The sequence below is a fragment of the Poeciliopsis prolifica genome, unplaced genomic scaffold (assembly GCF_027474105.1).
Source record: "Poeciliopsis prolifica strain line A6 unplaced genomic scaffold, Auburn_PproV2 SCAFFOLD002, whole genome shotgun sequence".
NCBI classification, from domain to species: Eukaryota; Metazoa; Chordata; class Actinopteri; order Cyprinodontiformes; family Poeciliidae; genus Poeciliopsis; species Poeciliopsis prolifica.
This window is the reverse complement of record NW_026562377.1, coordinates 6,882,033-6,898,551: the sequence shown is the minus strand read 5'-3', so window position 1 is coordinate 6,898,551 and position 16,519 is coordinate 6,882,033. Positions and strand designations below refer to the sequence as shown.

Genomic DNA, 16,519 nt, shown 5'->3' with positions numbered 1-16,519 from the left:
GGTGATTTATTATTGATGAGCGCTGCCGGAGAGGCTGAATTATTGATCAGGAGGTCAGCAGTAACCACTGCTGCCGTTTCTACAAAAGCAGACACCGACTTTATGATTTTCACTGTGAGAAATATCACTGCAGGAAAATCAATACCAAAGGAACACTGGAAAGAGCTGAGTATAAATCTCAGCCTGTGGAATGATAAAATCTTTGGACCAAATTGCAGAAAAGTTAATTGGGCGAGTTTGACAGATACTTCTTGATATATAAAGCTATTTATTATTCAATATATAAAACTTTGTGTAGAATTTCTATCATTTTATAAATCTCTTAATGATTTTAACTAGTTTTATTTATTTTTATTCCATAATGGGAGGACATGAGGTATCGATCATTTTTTAAATATTCGCTTTAATTATTTTGTTTCTATTTTTATAATTTTATAAAAATTTGTCATTTTAAAAATACAATAATGTTTCTGTTTTAGAGTCATTAAAAATATGGGAAAATCATTAACAAATTAAAGATCTTTAGTTGCATTTTTCAGCAGCGGTCTGCAGGCGGCGCTGTGGTAGGTTGAAGTTACTTGTGGTCAGATCAGAGGTAAGACACTCAGAAGAACTGCTGCTCAGGTATATCTATTCAAAATAAATGATTAAAGGAATCCAGCAACATTCAGATTAATAGCGCACGTTTTGGGGAAAGAGAGTTCACAACTCTTTAGATCATCTTATGAACTTTGGGAGTTTGGGCTTGCATTTCTCTTTATTTAAGGATTCCTCAGTCTTTGCTATTCATATGCAGTTCATTCCTTAAATTCAAGAAATTAACTGCAGTTCATTCAAACCAAATAACCTAGTATTTGTTTTGTATTTTTATTCTGCTCTAAGTTGCAGTTATGTCTGTGATCCCAGATCCAAAGCTTCCCTCTGCGTCTCGGCTTCCCAAGCTGCTTCCCATCTGCTTGTTAACAAAATAAACAAATGAATAAATAAATGCAGAAGTGGAGTTTACATGATTCTGTGTGATGCTGTACTGTAAAATAAAACATCACTCTGTACAAATGTGTAAAAATATGTTACTTCTTAACTATTGAAACAATTATACTCTGAAGAAACACTTCACACGTGTCCTTAATATGTAAAGACATACATATTTTTTGTATGCTTCTAATAAATTTTAATAAATAGCTAAAACCTTTTCTGGTTACAGTGTAATGATAAATTTGTGACAGTTGATTCCACTCCTAATCAGAAGGTGGCGCTTTAACTTTTTCTTCACTCGTGTAAATCTCTTTCCTGCGCATGCGTTCATTTGTTCCGGCCAGAACGCTTTAAATTTATGTAGTAACCTGTACTTTTGGTATGAGCTTTTTGTTCCTTTGATTTATTCTGATGGATTAAGGATAATTGTGATTATTTCCGGTTAGTTAGAGTGGAGTTAGTTTAAGTGGAGTGAGCGGAAATATAAATCTGTGGGGGAACGAAAAGCGACAGAACACCGGCTCAGGTTTGCTCCTGTTCCTTTGGCTACATGTGACATTCAGCAGCTGCCACTTATGTTTCTCATTAAATTGTCCCAAATGGGCCAATATGTTTGTTTAATACTTCATAATAATGCCGATTCTAACCGCGTTTGGAACAAATGTGTTATTAATTCCACCTTGAAACCCCGCAGAAAGGCTGAAGCTAATGTTTTACTAGACAAGCAGCAGCTGAATCTGTCTGCGTGAACTTTGACCCACGAAGCATTCGACTATTAACTAAATGGATATTTAACTGATGAATCTGAAGTTGGTTTACGATTCCAGGTTCTGATTCTGGAAAGGGATAATTTTTGACTACCTTCCGCATCTTTAATCGACTCTAGTTTAAAAACTTCAACATCTAGACACTTTAAATCTGGATTAGATTATTCTGCTCGAATAGCAGATTATTTTAATCCGTGTTTGGGATTTATGAAACCTTTATCTGACTGTGAAACTTCACTAAAATTAAATGTTGGTGTAACTCATTAATTCTTCAAAGAGTTATTATAGATGGTGATGGCTGCTGGAAGGAAAGATGTTCTGCAGCAGTCTGTTAAGTGAAGTTTCACAAGTCAGAAAACAGTTTCACGAATCCAAAAAATGGTTTTAAATAATCTGGTTCGGGTTTGAAGTGTCTTGGTCTTGTAGTTTTGTAATTAGAGAAGTTCTGGTGTGATCCAGATGCAAAGAAAGGGTCCAAAACCGCCCTTTAGGTTTCACAAATCAGGAAAAACGTTCACAAATCACAAACATGGTTCTAAATATTCTGGCTCATATGTTTTTGAAAGCATGAAGGTTATAAATGTTTTGGGAAACATGTACAACCTAATTTATATTGACGGTTCCTCTCCAGCCTAATCTGTTTTATATTCATAAAAGTTACTATGGGAGTTAATTTTTCCCACTGGTTTCCAGTTCATAACCTCCCAGAAATGTTTAGGATATCCAAACTTTTTACACTGGGGGCCAAAACTGATTTAAACTAATGGTGGTCCAGGAGTTTACATTACATTAAAGACCAAAAATAGTTTATTGTGACTTTTTTATTACTATTTAATTTAGTTCTACCAGATCAACAATAAACTACATTTGTATGAAATCTGTTAAAGAGCCAAAACACCAAAAAGTGCTTCAGACTGTTGCCTAATTTTGTCAGCCAAATTTTTACCATCCTTGATTTGTGTTCAGGGGCCAAAGTAAATAATTTCAAGGGCCAGAAATGGCCCCTGATCCACTCTTTGGATACCCCTGAGTTAGGATTAGATGTTCAGCTGTAATCTGTTATTTCTCCTGACTGTCAGATTGCTCTCAGGTTGTCTGAAACCAAAGACAAAGTAAACATTATTCCCTTCTTTTCTTTGACAGATGATAGCGTTGTCTCTGCGTTCTGGTCGTCATGCTTCCCCGGGCGGGTAAAGAGTTTCTGGTCCGGATTCGGTTCTCCTGGAGGCCTCTGTTCCAGGGCCGGTACCTGCTGCTCACCAACACGCTGAGCGGAGGGCTCATGCTGTCGCTGGGAGACGTCCTGCAGCAGACTCGGGAAAACCGCAGGGAGCCGGGCCGAGTCCGGGACTGGAGGAGGACAGGTGAGGGTCGGGCAGAGAGACGGCATCAATAATCTAAGCCATGGCAGTGTTAAGGTTACCTTTGACTCATTTAAATAGTTATTAACCTCAAATCTGTTTTGGTTAAATAAACTGTTGCCAACATTAAGCTTTCGAGCTAATGTTTTAAACTTTTAATAAATTGTTGTGAGAGTGGACTCGGTAGCATTGAATCAGCTGGTTCAAATGCTATATAGTTCTCCAATTAAGCACCTTTTGGTATCCAGTTATTAATTGGTTAATTGAAAAAATAGTCAACATGTTTTGAAAGAAAAATTACTTGTTTAAGTATTTTTTTAAACTTTTTTTTAAACTTTGGATCCTTTGCTACAAATGACCAGGCTTATGCTAAAGGAATGCTGTGTTATTGTATTTTAGGCAATGAAATGTTTGTTTTTTTATTTAGAAAAACTAATCTGCTTGTATTTTTACATTTTTCAATATTGTACAAAATAAACTTAAGTGGTTAAATTATAATTTTGCATAGGGTGCCATTTTTTCCCCAAATAATTGATACAATAATTGATTATTAAAATAATTGTCAGCTGCATCCCTAATAGTAAAAAAAAAAATAATAATAATAATATTTTTCAACATTTGAGCGAGTGATCAAGAGAAAACGTAACTGTCTGGTTGATTATTTGCTACCTGTCTACTTTTCTCCATTTCTCAGGACCCAACATTTGTTAAAGTTTTACAGCTTTAAAGTTGCCCAGAAAAATATTAAAAAAAAGAAAATTCAAGTTTTCAACCTTGCCACTAGATGTCAGTGTTTTCTCCACAATGCTTCTTTAAAGAAAGAGGTTGTTCAAAAATTCTGCTCCTGATAACTAAACAAAAGATATTATAGAAGCAGTTTATGGCCATTGATGCTCAAGTTAATAATAAGAGTGAAATCATTTAATATTTTCATAACGTCAGAGCTGAAATGCTACACGCCCTTAAAAATAATCCTCCTTTTTTGCACATAGTTTAGCTCAAATGTAAGAGAATAAACTGTTTCATGTTTAAACCTGTTCAGTGACTCATAGCTATTCTTCTGCTCGTATTTTCCATCACTTTATCCCCCTGAAGGCAGAATGTTTGTGGTTGGTTGCTCCATGGGCCCAGTGCTGCACTACTGGTACATCTGGCTGGACAGAGTTTATGTGGGCAAAGCTCTGAAGACGCTGAGCAAGAAGGTTCTGGTGGACCAGCTGATCGCCTCCCCGACGCTGGGAATGTGGTATTTCATAGGTAGGACTAGGAGGGGTGTTTACAGGCAGTGAGCGGGATGTTTTCTCCACCCGCTGTGCATACACACACACACACACACACACACACACACACACACACACACACACACACACACACACACACACACACACACACACACACACACACACACACACACACACACACACACCTTAAGACTAGATTGGGTGTGAGCAGAGAAACGTTTTCATAATGACGCATGATTTGAAGAAATCCTGCTCTGAGTCAAAGGTTGTATGTAAAGTTGTGAGTAAGATGAGTTAAATGGAGTTCAAAGGACATTTATGATAAATTGTTTACGGATCTTACTGACGTTTTCAGTCGTGTTTATTAAAGTTCATTGCTTGTGTTTTGGTCCTTATCTGATTTTAATGACGACTGTGGCTGACGCATGTCTGGTTTTGCACAGGTATGGATCTGCTGCAGGGACGCTCTTTATGGGACGGATTGGCGGAGTTCAGAGAAAAGTTCTGGGAGTTTTATAAGGCAAGTTCACCTGGAAGTGTCTCTGACAGAGACAGCAACCTTTTCCATTCGAAGAGACATGCACTTTAACCCCTCTGCTACAAAATAAAACTCACCAAGAGAAAGAGAGAAACACAGAGTAAAATGTTTTATTATGAAGGCTAACACTTAAAGCAAAAATGTGTTTCTATTTTCAGATTCAAGGACAAAATGAATCCTCTAATACAAATGAAAAATAGAATATTAGTCTTTTCTATTAAAATGGAAATGCAGAACTGTAGGTAGCATGAAGCTTTTAAATGTCTGTTGCAGGGTTATAATAATTTCAGGGCTTTTGTTTTAGTTTATCTTTATTTTGTTGTGACTTTGTTTGTCTAATTCAGTTAGTTTTAATTAGAGTATGTGTGCTGGTTTAGTTTTAGTTTTTAGTGGTTATAGTAGTTTCAGCTTTTTAATACTTTGATTGGATAATGACTACTCAAAAGAGTATTGAGTAAAAATGTTTGACAAATCTTTTTTTTATATATGTATATATAAATGTTATAAAAAAGCATTTTTCTAAAATGTTTTTTTGAAAAATGGATTCAATTACTGTTGAACAACCAGCTGTTTCTAGTGTTTTTGCCAAAAACTGATGGAAATTGCTTGTGTGGGTGGAAAGAAACAAAAAAAGGCAATTCAAATGGATTCATAAACACAAAAACAAAGGATTTTGTTTCTATAATTTAAGTATGTTTGTTAGTTTTATAAACACACAATACTGTCCATGTAGTAATAAGTTTTCACCTTTATCACTTTTATTTATTTCAGCTAACAAAACTGAGAAAACAGTTTTGTTGGCTTTAGTTAACTGTAATAACCTTGGTCCGTCGTGTGAAACACACATGAAAACCTCTAAACAATCATGTCATCTTGTATCCATAATGACAAACATTTCCTTTTTGGTTTTGTGAGAGCGGCAGTGACCGAGATCACAGAGCAGAGATTACTGACACATCACAAACTTTTAACTGACAAAATAAGTTCACTCTGTGAATTTTACTTTATGTAAAATATATAACATTTTTGTTCTCTTTGCTCTTGATCAGAAGAGCACAAGTTTAAAAATAGGAATGATGGAAAATGTTTTCAATAGTTTAAAGCTAATTTCTCTTCTATGTCTGATGAAAATGACATATTTTTGTGAAGTCACTTTGAGCCAATAGTTTCTCATCACATCCTGAATTGTTTGGAGTTCAAAACAGAATAAATGAATAAAAACAAACGTTTGAAGCAACATTCTGGAAATCTGCAGGTGGTAAACAACAACGTTTCCTCGATCTGTAATTCTGAGTAGTTTTCCACGCTGGAAACAAGTTTCAGAAAGGAAATAATATTAATCAGCTGTGGTCGACCTCTAGTTAACCTTTCTCTCTGGAACAACTTTACGTTTCCCAGAGGATTGCCTTGGCAACTCCTTATATCTGGGAAATCTTTGCTTAGTCACATAATTGATGTCAGGACAACAAAACTGCATTTATCTGTTGAGCGTTATCAGTTTGATCTTTGCCAACGATCATCTGCTTTGATACCATAAAAAACTAAAATGTGGATTTAGAAGACCTTGGAAAAGTATTCACACCCCTGAACTTTCTCTCATTTCGTCACGTTGTTCAACATTTTATTGGGATTTTATGTGTTAGATGGAGAATTATACAAATTTTGGTAGTTGATGCATAATTTTTTTTAAATATCTGAAAAGTGTGGTGTGTGTTTATATTTGGCTCCCTTCATTCTGATACAGAATCCAGTGCAACATGCTACAAAGAAGAACCAAGAAGTTGTTCTGGTTAAATGACTTTAAAATGCCCCAAACATGGAGCAACAGCAAAATAAAATTGTAACTGTTGAAGTGAAACCATATTATTCAAGTGTCAGGAGAGTCTAGTCAAAGTTTGGAACTAAATCTGACCAAGAGTTGCAGCTGTAATTGGAAACAAAAATGTTTCTGCAAAATGTTGATTCAGGGCAGTCAAAAGCAGATATCTGTCACTCTTAAAATATATTTATATAAGAAGTAAAACGTTGACCACCTTCATAGTAATGTTCTGGTCTAAAATGTTATGTACATTAAAAGTTGTGGTTGTAATCAATAAAATGTAATGCGTTAGGGTTAAATATGTAGCTCCTTCTCCTCGGAACAAAAGAAAATGGAAGTGGAAACCTTGTTAGTGTAAAAATGTTCCAGTTACTGAACATGCTGACATTTAAATTCCCACTTTAAGTTTTTCACATTTATCTTTGCAGCCGCTGTCCCTCTGTAACGACTGCAGCAGTCCCCGTCTTTTAAAAACTTAAATTAACATTTAATTACTCTGTTGCTGCTGTGCAGCTTCTATTAATAACTTTTTTTAAAGTTTATGCAAACTACAAAAAAAGGTGCTGTATATTTTCAGGTTTATGAACACATACAATAAAGAAGTAATTCTTGAAAGAGGCTAATATTTAGCTTAACACCATCTGGTTATTGGAAGCATTTTTTGGGTCGATGTAAAGAAGTCCTGGTTGTTCATCTAATGATAGATGGAAAACACCCAGAGCTGCATTGTTTTTATTGTGCCTTGCTTTCTCGTTAATGATGTTTGCTCTGTTAATCTGTTGGTTTTGGTCTGTTTTTTTTCCGACAGATGGACTGGTGTGTTTGGCCCGCTGCGCAGGCCATCAACTTTTACTTTCTGTCACCCAAGTTTCGTGTCGTGTACATTAATTTTATCACATTAGGATGGGACACCTACCTCTCATATCTCAAACACAGAGTGAGTGACTCTTTTGTTTTCAATTTTTTTTTACAGTTTAAAATTTTTCTGAAATCTTTTCCTCATCAGATTAGAATATTTTAATTTAAATTCAAAAAATGAGAGCTTTATTATAGCGGTTAAATGCAGAGAAAAATATCAAATTTTCATTGAATTGGAAATAAAATGAATTATCTCCTTTGCTAACAATCCTGATATATATATATATATATATATATATATATATATATATATATATATATATATATATATATATATATATATATATATATATATATATAACCTCACTATATATATATATATATATATATATATATATATATATATATATATATATATATATAATATAATATAATAAGGATTAATATAATAATATAATAAGGATTATTAGAGAAAAAAATAGCTGGTTATTAATATCTGTTTGCCCCAAAACAGAAATAGAGAAGTAGCTTTCATGACGCAATAGTTCAGTGTTTTTTTGTCTACGGTGTTCAGTCGTCAGTCACTTTTATTTATTTTTTGTGTTTGTTGTTTTTGTTTTGTTGGCAGGATGAGACCCAGCAGGTCTGACACCGGACAGCAGCTCTGTGGATCCACAGCAGGAAGATCCGACAACTTCTAAACCGCTGGAGGAAAAAGCTTAGAGCTTTTCATTATCTGTGTGAATTAAATGCAAGAGAACATTTTAATTATATTTTCAGACCCTAACTCCTCCTCCGTTATCAGAAGGCATTTATCTATGAGGAGCTGCATATTTTTAAATTTGCTTTCTGTTTTTTTTTTGCATTCAGGGATGACAGCAGCTTCACTGCCCTCACCGCTGATATTCCTGTTTCCGGACGTTGTGATTGTTGAAGCGTTTTGTCTCGACTAAAGCTAAATGCTGACGCGGTACCTCTCTATTCAATGTTGTTTATAATGTTTCTGTATTCAACTCCAAACTGTTTTTAACCCAGTTTCACCATGAGAACTGTTGCCTTAACTTGCACTCCAGTTCTCAAGATTTTTGTGCCAAATAATCTCTGCTGACTGTTTATCCTTTATGGTTCCTTCTGAATGATGCTTGAGATGAAGATGATTTTAGTTAAATCCAATATTACACACAACTGTAGATTGTAAATATAAACTTGAATCCTGTTAAACTGAATATTTAATGTGTGAAACAAAATGTTTCCACCAATTAATTTATCAATTTGGGTTTTTGGGGTGAATTTGATCAATTAAATATTTGTAGTTTTTCTTATTCATACTATTGCAGTCTTCTAAATGATGTAGAGAATTTGTCAAAGTCTGTAAAGAAATTATAGATTTTTTTTTTTAATTTAAAATTTTTGTTGATATGTTTTGTCTTGAAAATGAATTATAATCAGTGTAGTATGAAGATGGAGAATATATTTATTACATGACATTAAAGCAGAATTAAACATGAATAATTAAAAACATTATTCCCTAAATTGATTTTATTCCTAATCATTGTGTTTTGCTCCCATTGGCATGTTTATATGACTGGAGTATCTGAGCATGAAAGTATAAATTTATAATCTAATTCCTGAGTTTGAAAAGGCAAAAAATTTAGATTTTTAAACTCAGAAACTTTCCAAAACTCATAATTTTGACTCAGAAATGTTCATGTTTTCTCTGGAAAATGTCTCAAATTAATCTCAAAATATGAATTTTTCTAGCAGTTTCTTGACTTTTCAAACTTGGAAATTAAAAAAAAAATAATTAAGAACATTTCTGGGATTAACCTTATAATTTCTGAATTTAGTATAAATTTAATCTTTTTTTTTTATCTACAATGGTAGAAATGTCTCCCTCCTTCTACAATGACCGTAACACTTCATACAGCAGAGTTAAAAATAAAAAAGATAAATACATTTCATTTGTTTATTATCTATTAATCGATTCCCAAACTGATTAGAAATAAAGGTCAGCAGATCAGGAAATTAACAGGTGATGTGCGATCAGAAGTTTAACCTGAAACAAGAAAAGAAAGTGGAATAAAAAACCCAGCAACATAGAGAAAGTGCCTTTAATCAGTGGAAAGCTGCCGGCAGCAATGCAAACAAACTCCACTGTGTTCAAATATTTGCAGCATCTGATATGCGTCAGCTCACGTTCGCTGCTCCTGTTGAACACATCCTGCTGTCCAGGATGCGAGCCTGCGGGTTTGTGTTTGAATGTCACTGATATGACGGAGCGCCAGACGCTTCCTCTCTCAACATGCCGGCAGCGATGCACCTCACTGTCCTGCTCTGCCTGCTCACAGCGACAGCCTGCCGCGGTGAGTAAACCTCTCTGGCTGCTAAATTCACAAGTTTAATGTGCTGAGGCCTGAGTTTTATTCTTAAGTCCCGTTCAAGATGCAAATTTATGCAAACAGGAAGAGGGAAGCTTTGAAAGCTCAGTGGAGGTGGTTGTGTGGTGCACGGTGTTTCCCTGCTGACAGGAAGGCGACGTTTTCAGATGTTTAACCAACATTTATCAAAGTTTACCCATTTTAAACTGTAAATGATGGCTCATATTTATATTTCTAGTGTGTGGGCAAAAGTAAAGATGTGGTTGGCGACAGTCATATTTAGTTAATGCTGTCTGTAATGTAGAGCCTGCTGCTCCTCAATAAGACACAACTCAGTAAATGAAGTTAGTAGAGAAGCCACTGAATTGGAAAGTCAATGAGAGTTTTTTATATGGTTTATAAATGTTTTTTGTTTTTTTTATCTTTACCACTTGTTGACATTTTGTGAAATTTGCATTTTCATCAAAAACAGTCAAAGCAGCTAACCCAGAAGCTCCAGACATTTTCCTTATCGCGAATCAACTGAGCAAAAGATTAGATTTCATCATTTTGTGACACACTAAATTTTGAGTTTTTAATTGGTTTTTAAAAATTGAAATAATTGAAATTACAAGATAAAAAGGTGCTTGAAATATTTTGCTTTGTCAAATGAATCCATGTAGCGTCACTTTTACTTTCTGAAATGAGTGACTTTTACTTTATTAAGGTATTTAAATGTTTTCAACTTTCATCAAATAAGTCGACACAGAAACTGATCTGAAGTTTTCGAATATGTGTCAAACTTGAGGCCCGGGGGCCAAACTCGGCCCGCCATAGCTTTTTATGTGGCCCTTTATACTCCAGAGAATCTTCAAGAAAACACTTTTTTGTGCTTCAATACTATTTTATCAATCAAATTAAAGGCATTTTTATCTCTATGTGGCCAGATTACATGAGTGTGAAAAGAATATTTACTTTTAAGAAGTATTGTCAAAGGCAGAGATGGTTATTGATTAATATTTTAATGGTTTATTTTTGGGTCTTATCAATATATTCCAACAGGCTCTTTGAGGGCATTCATGATCTTGATTTTGCCTAAAATAAGACTGAATTTGCCTGTTTCATTACATCTGTTACTGATTTTATCAGAGTGAGTTTATTTAGAGCAAGTTGAGAGGCAAATTAATTTAGCTAGCCAAAATCGTAGGATGTTTACTTTAAAAATACAGGAGGGGCATACACCTTGGCATTGGAAATAATCATCTTGCATAAACAAGGTAGCAGCTTAGATGCTCTGGATGAACCTGCAGTCATTTTAAAGTGAACAGGAAATATATCTTTTAATAATTGAAATGTCATTTATGCTCTCAGCCCTAAAATTCCAATGATTGTTTACGAAGCTCAACCTGATCAATAAGTACGTAATCACATTGTTTTCTTTTGTTTACCTTTTGCAGGGAGCTCAGTTTCCTCTACTGTGACGGCTACGAGTGCCTCCAGTGCAACCCAGAGCTTAGCATCATCACCCACAGTGAAAACATCAACCGTCACACCCCAGCTCCAAACGACGACACAGACGACCCCCAATCTTACTTCAGCTTCACCACAGACTGCCACAGCAGAGAAGACCGGCCCGAGCAGCGCTCCCCTGAACACAACGATCGGCCAAACGTCTGATCAGACCGTCACTCAGAACCAGACGGTCCCGCTAACGTCAGAGTCTCTGAATGTCACAGCTGGTACATCGGGGAACAAAACCACTTCAGGTCAGATTACTGTGTGGACTCAGATTTATTCTGAATTACAGTGTTTTAAAGAGGAGATATTATACAAAAGTCATGTTTTACACATTTTTGAACTTCCATTTGGGTTTCTACTGCTTCTAAAAACAGGCCAAAGGTTTTTTAAAAAAAACAAACACACAGCCAGTTTTTAGCAATTAGTTAATGTTTTTTTGGAGTCTTTAAAATGACCCTTTTCAAAAACTTTCTGAATGTAACATCACAAATTAGCAAGCACTCCACCTCACCTAGGAACCCCAGTGAAGCCCAGCCCGTTCCCTAACAACCTAAGTAGAACTCAGCATGTTTGATCAGCCAGTTTTACTGCTGTATGCGCTGTACAATGGCTGCTGGAAATGACAAGTGTTTTGTTGTTGACTCACCTTTTAGAAATCACTTTTTATATTCTTGTTGGTTGTGCAGGAGGCTCCACTTACGCTTTTCAAAGATGTATAATTGCGCATCTGTTTGCAGTCATTTTCACGTGCGAGTGTAAAAGCTGATTTGGGCGGCGTGGCCAGAAGCAACACATTTGGATTTAAAGTGACAAGACGCCTTAAAACAGCTCAATGTGGAAAGAGCTCAAATGCGTAGAACTGACCACACTAAAATCTCGTTATCTAAGGATTATTTCCTGTAAAAAAGGCAATGAACATGTTTTGTTTAACCCACAAACTTATTCTAACCTGTTCAACAAAGCATAATAGGTCAACTATATTTTAAATCAGCTATAAAATAACTTTTAACCAAAGCAAATGGCATTGAAAATAGTACAGAAACCCAACAGGAAATGTTGCAATTACTGAGCAGATGTTGGTTTCCAACCGACTACAGAGTTTTGCAATCTACCCACAAAAGACATACAATAGATCTAAATGTCTTTACCTATTTGACCTCCAAAGCTACAAGTAGATGAGCTGAAAGCAGCTGCAGAGCATAAAGCCACCAGATCTACTGCTAATATCCCAGAAACAAATAGCTCAGGACATCCAGAGACATTCTGTGTCCAAGCCATGACTGGTCAGAGAGTCAAACATGTCCTACAACAGTTACAGGAAGTAGTTTAAAAAACTAGGATCAGGATCCCAAGAGCTCAAGAACCTTTGTGGGAAACTAAAAATGTTTATATTGTTTTCTCCTACAACATCTATCACAGTAACTTCCTCATGGCCAGCCATCCAGTGTAGGACATGACATTAGTCAGATATGGAAGTCTATGGCCAACCAGTGGCACATTTCCTTTCTGAAGAGTTGGCAACACTATGCTGGGCAAAGCAGACAATTTTCCCCCACCCTCCTTTTCACCCCAACTTAGTGACATTTTGGTACAGATTCTGAAATATTCAGAAATCCCAAATTTATGTTTTGCCCACTCTTAATAACCTATTAATTACAGTTTTTCTTTGTGTGATTGACCTCAGATCTTTCAGGCAACAAGGAAAATTACAAGTTGGTGGAAAGTCCTGGCCTGGTGGCCGTCATCTGCATCTTTACAATCGTCTTTGGCCTCTTACTGGTGGTTATAACGGTGAAATGCGTCAGATCGTCGAGGTCCAACTTTGAGAGGCTCGAAGACGTTCCAATGGTGAGCACAAAACTGTTTTGATTAAAGCTTTAAAATTGATTTTAACTTATGTTTTCCAGTAAAGCAGAATATACAGCTTTGCACTACAAAAACACAAACTTTTACCAAGTATTTTTGATCTACAGTTTTGTGCAAATTTTTTAGTACGTATTAAATAAGACAAAACAAATTTTAAAGTAACTTTTCTGCTAGATATAGAGCTTTGTTTTTAGTTAATAATTCCATAATATTAATGAAAACGGACCAGGTCTGCTGGCAGATTATTTTACTTATAACATGGGAAACATGTTGTCTTATAAGTACAACAACCTGCCAGTAGAAATAACACTTTCTAAAATTAATATTAAGTAGATATTTACTTAAATTACAATACCATGCTGAAAAGTTACTTGTCTTATTACAAGTGTACTAAGATATTCTAGTTAAAACTAGACATATTTTGATATATGATTTTTTTTTGCCGTGTTCACACGTGTAATTATACAAATAAGTAAAATTGGTTGCACTATACATGTTTTTACAGTGTTCAAACTGCAAAAACACAAAATCTTACCAAGTATTTTTGGTCTAGTTTCTAGTGCAAATTATTACACTAAACATAAAACAAAACTAGCTTCCTTTAGAGGCTTGTTTTCAGTAAATAGTTATTCAATATTGATTAAAAAATAATTACTTCCACTTACAAATTATTTCAAAACAAGATATTCTTTCTCATGATGTAAGTGTAAAAAATCTCTCTGTGGAAAAAACGCTTTTTTAAAATAATTATTCAAGAATTACTGACTTGAAACAATCTCCCGTATCTTGCTGAAAAGTAACTTGTGCATTATTTTTGTCTTAAGTGTATTAAGATATTTGCATTTGAAACCAACCAAAAATATTTGGTAAGATTTTTTTTTTTTTTTTGCAGTGTTAGCTAGTAATGACCAAATTGTTAAAAGTAAAGACAACAAAACATTTCAGTTTTACAAAACTGACTGACAAGAAAGGAAAAAAAGATAGTTTCTGACGTATCGTTTGCCGAAAGCATTTTAAACTTCAGCGGTCGTGTTTCTTTTTCTGTTTCTTCCCCGCAGCAGTGAGCTCACTGGTTTGCTACTCTTTCTTTCCGCAAACAGGAAGCCTAAGGGCAACTGTCTACGTGTGTGAAAATATCTCAAAGGACATTAAGTGTGGTGAACCTTTGATGACAGAGCTTTGTTCTTTTCAAAACAGAACTTATCAACCTCCCATCAGTTTGTCAGCAGGTATTCAGACTCTGTCAGCATCCTGGAGTCTTCAATTATTATTTCAGATGCAGGATCAAGCAGGGGGTTTCTCTCTGCATGATGGAGAAATTAGACTTATTACTTCGGCCCCAGTGAAATACCGCTGCATGTCACACCCTAAGATAACACCTTTATTCAATCGAGCTAAAATGGAAAATATGCAGTGTTGGATTTTGCCAGCTTGTCTTTTAAAGAGTCTGTTTTGTAAGTCTTTATTGTTCCATGACTGTAGCTGCAGTAAAACCTTGTCAGGTCGTTGAGCTGGACTAGAACCGAGTGCATTTACAGGGAGAACAACACAAAATACATAACCAACAGTAGCGGCAGTGGAAAAAGCTGATTCTGCAAATTATGCGTGGAAAGTTAATAAATGACAACAGAAGGAGGAAAAAGGACTAACATGTTAAAACGTGTGATAAGTTATATTTGTTTATGTTTTTAATCTATATGTATATAGATTAAAAAGAATTTTAATCTGTGTTTAACCAATAAGTTTGTTCTGATAAATGAGGCAGAGCTCTCAAAAGAATATAATGCAAATTCAGTTCAATTAAATTCAAATATACTTGATTAAAGGGAAATTAAATAAAAGGCATACTAGAAAAAAAGACAATTTTCATTTATGTCTTATTACCAAATGTCATAATGGAAATTATTTATACTCTTAAAAACATCAGAGGAAGAAAGGAAGAGGAAGATCCCACAAGTTTAGCTATACTGCTATTAGCTAAGCTAACAGCGGTGATTGGTTACCTAATTTAAACACCTGCTCTACTAATGATTCGTCAGAGCAAGTTGTCCAAAAGATCCATGATATCAAAACAGGCTGCAGCAGGAAGCTCTAATGGTAAAGGCGGATTGTTTGAACTTCTTTTGTCTTTTCTCCAGGGTAAAGTGAACGAAACCTCTCCCTTCGCTCAGTACACAAAATGACAGAAGGCTCTTCTTCACTGGACAACAACTCATCATCATCATCTGGGCTGTAAATCAACACCTAACATGTCAACAACAGTCAGAAGGGACTTTAAGTTTAAATATATAATCGTAAATTGGACTTTTGTTTGATCAACTTTGACTTGGTTACTTCACTGCTGGTGATTCAATAGATTCAGACTCTAATCAAATAACTCTTACCTCACTCTGCTTTTCTTTCCTTTGAGAAAAGAGTTAACCTAAAAAATAAAAATGGTGAAATGAATCCTTAAAATCTTCTGTTCTACAGGAACACGTAGAATAATGTAATCTAAATGCTTAAAAATATTTTATTGATGGGTTTTCTCCTAGGATTTCCATTTATCTCCATCCTTCTTTGGTCATATCAACTCTGCTCAGTTTCCCTGTGTGTGTTGAAGGCAAACATTCCCGCATCATGATGCAGCCACCACCAAATGTCACTAATTATTTATAATCTATAATATTTACTAATTAGATTACTTGTTCACTATGGATTTCTACAGTTATTAGAGTAAAAGTAGCAGAATTCAAATGAATGCCAGACTTTCCACATTTTACTTTGCAAGAAAATTAATTTTTATTTTTTCCATTTCTTCTTCTGCTCTGTGCTACTTTTTGTCCATCACATAAAATCCCAATAAAAACATTGAAGTTTGTGGTTGTAATGTAGCAGTAAGTGAAATGTTCCAGAAATATAAATAATTTTGCAATATAAATGGTGATTTCTGTAACGTGTCTTTTGAGAATTTAAAGGTAAAAATGTTGCTATTCTAGTTGTCATATCTGAAAGAATAAAGATGTTTTCAGTTTTTCTGACTGGTACAAATCAAGACCTTTTCTTCCAGGCAATCAAAAAAAATCTAATTGTTAATCTACGATATGATGCGTGAGCGTTTTGATAGGTAATATTATATTATATGCAATAAAAAGTATAGTTTATATCTACAGTTCTTTCCAAATGACCAAGAATATTTAATGGAAAACTTGTAAACGCTTTTTATTACCTCAAATCTTA

General features: G+C 34.9%; 2 protein-coding genes across 2 annotated transcripts; both read left to right on the top strand.

Annotated features, from left to right (window-relative positions):
- Positions 1 to 1,306: 1,306 nt before the first annotated feature.
- On the top strand, positions 1,307 to 9,152 carry mpv17l2 (MPV17 mitochondrial inner membrane protein like 2). The gene is made up of 6 exons (XM_055056964.1): positions 1,307 to 1,501; positions 2,886 to 3,106; positions 4,199 to 4,360; positions 4,788 to 4,864; positions 7,510 to 7,638; positions 8,188 to 9,152. The coding sequence occupies exons 2-6, from the start codon at positions 2,917 to 2,919 to the stop codon at positions 8,206 to 8,208; spliced, it is 579 nt and encodes a 192-aa protein (XP_054912939.1). The 5' UTR covers positions 1,307 to 1,501; positions 2,886 to 2,916; the 3' UTR covers positions 8,209 to 9,152.
- Positions 9,153 to 9,458: 306 nt separating this feature from the next.
- LOC129377187 (uncharacterized) lies at positions 9,459 to 16,316 on the top strand. The gene is made up of 4 exons (XM_055056977.1): positions 9,459 to 9,922; positions 11,374 to 11,682; positions 13,119 to 13,282; positions 15,439 to 16,316. The coding sequence occupies exons 1-4, from the start codon at positions 9,862 to 9,864 to the stop codon at positions 15,481 to 15,483; spliced, it is 579 nt and encodes a 192-aa protein (XP_054912952.1). The 5' UTR covers positions 9,459 to 9,861; the 3' UTR covers positions 15,484 to 16,316.
- The last annotated feature ends 203 nt before the right edge of the window (positions 16,317 to 16,519 follow it).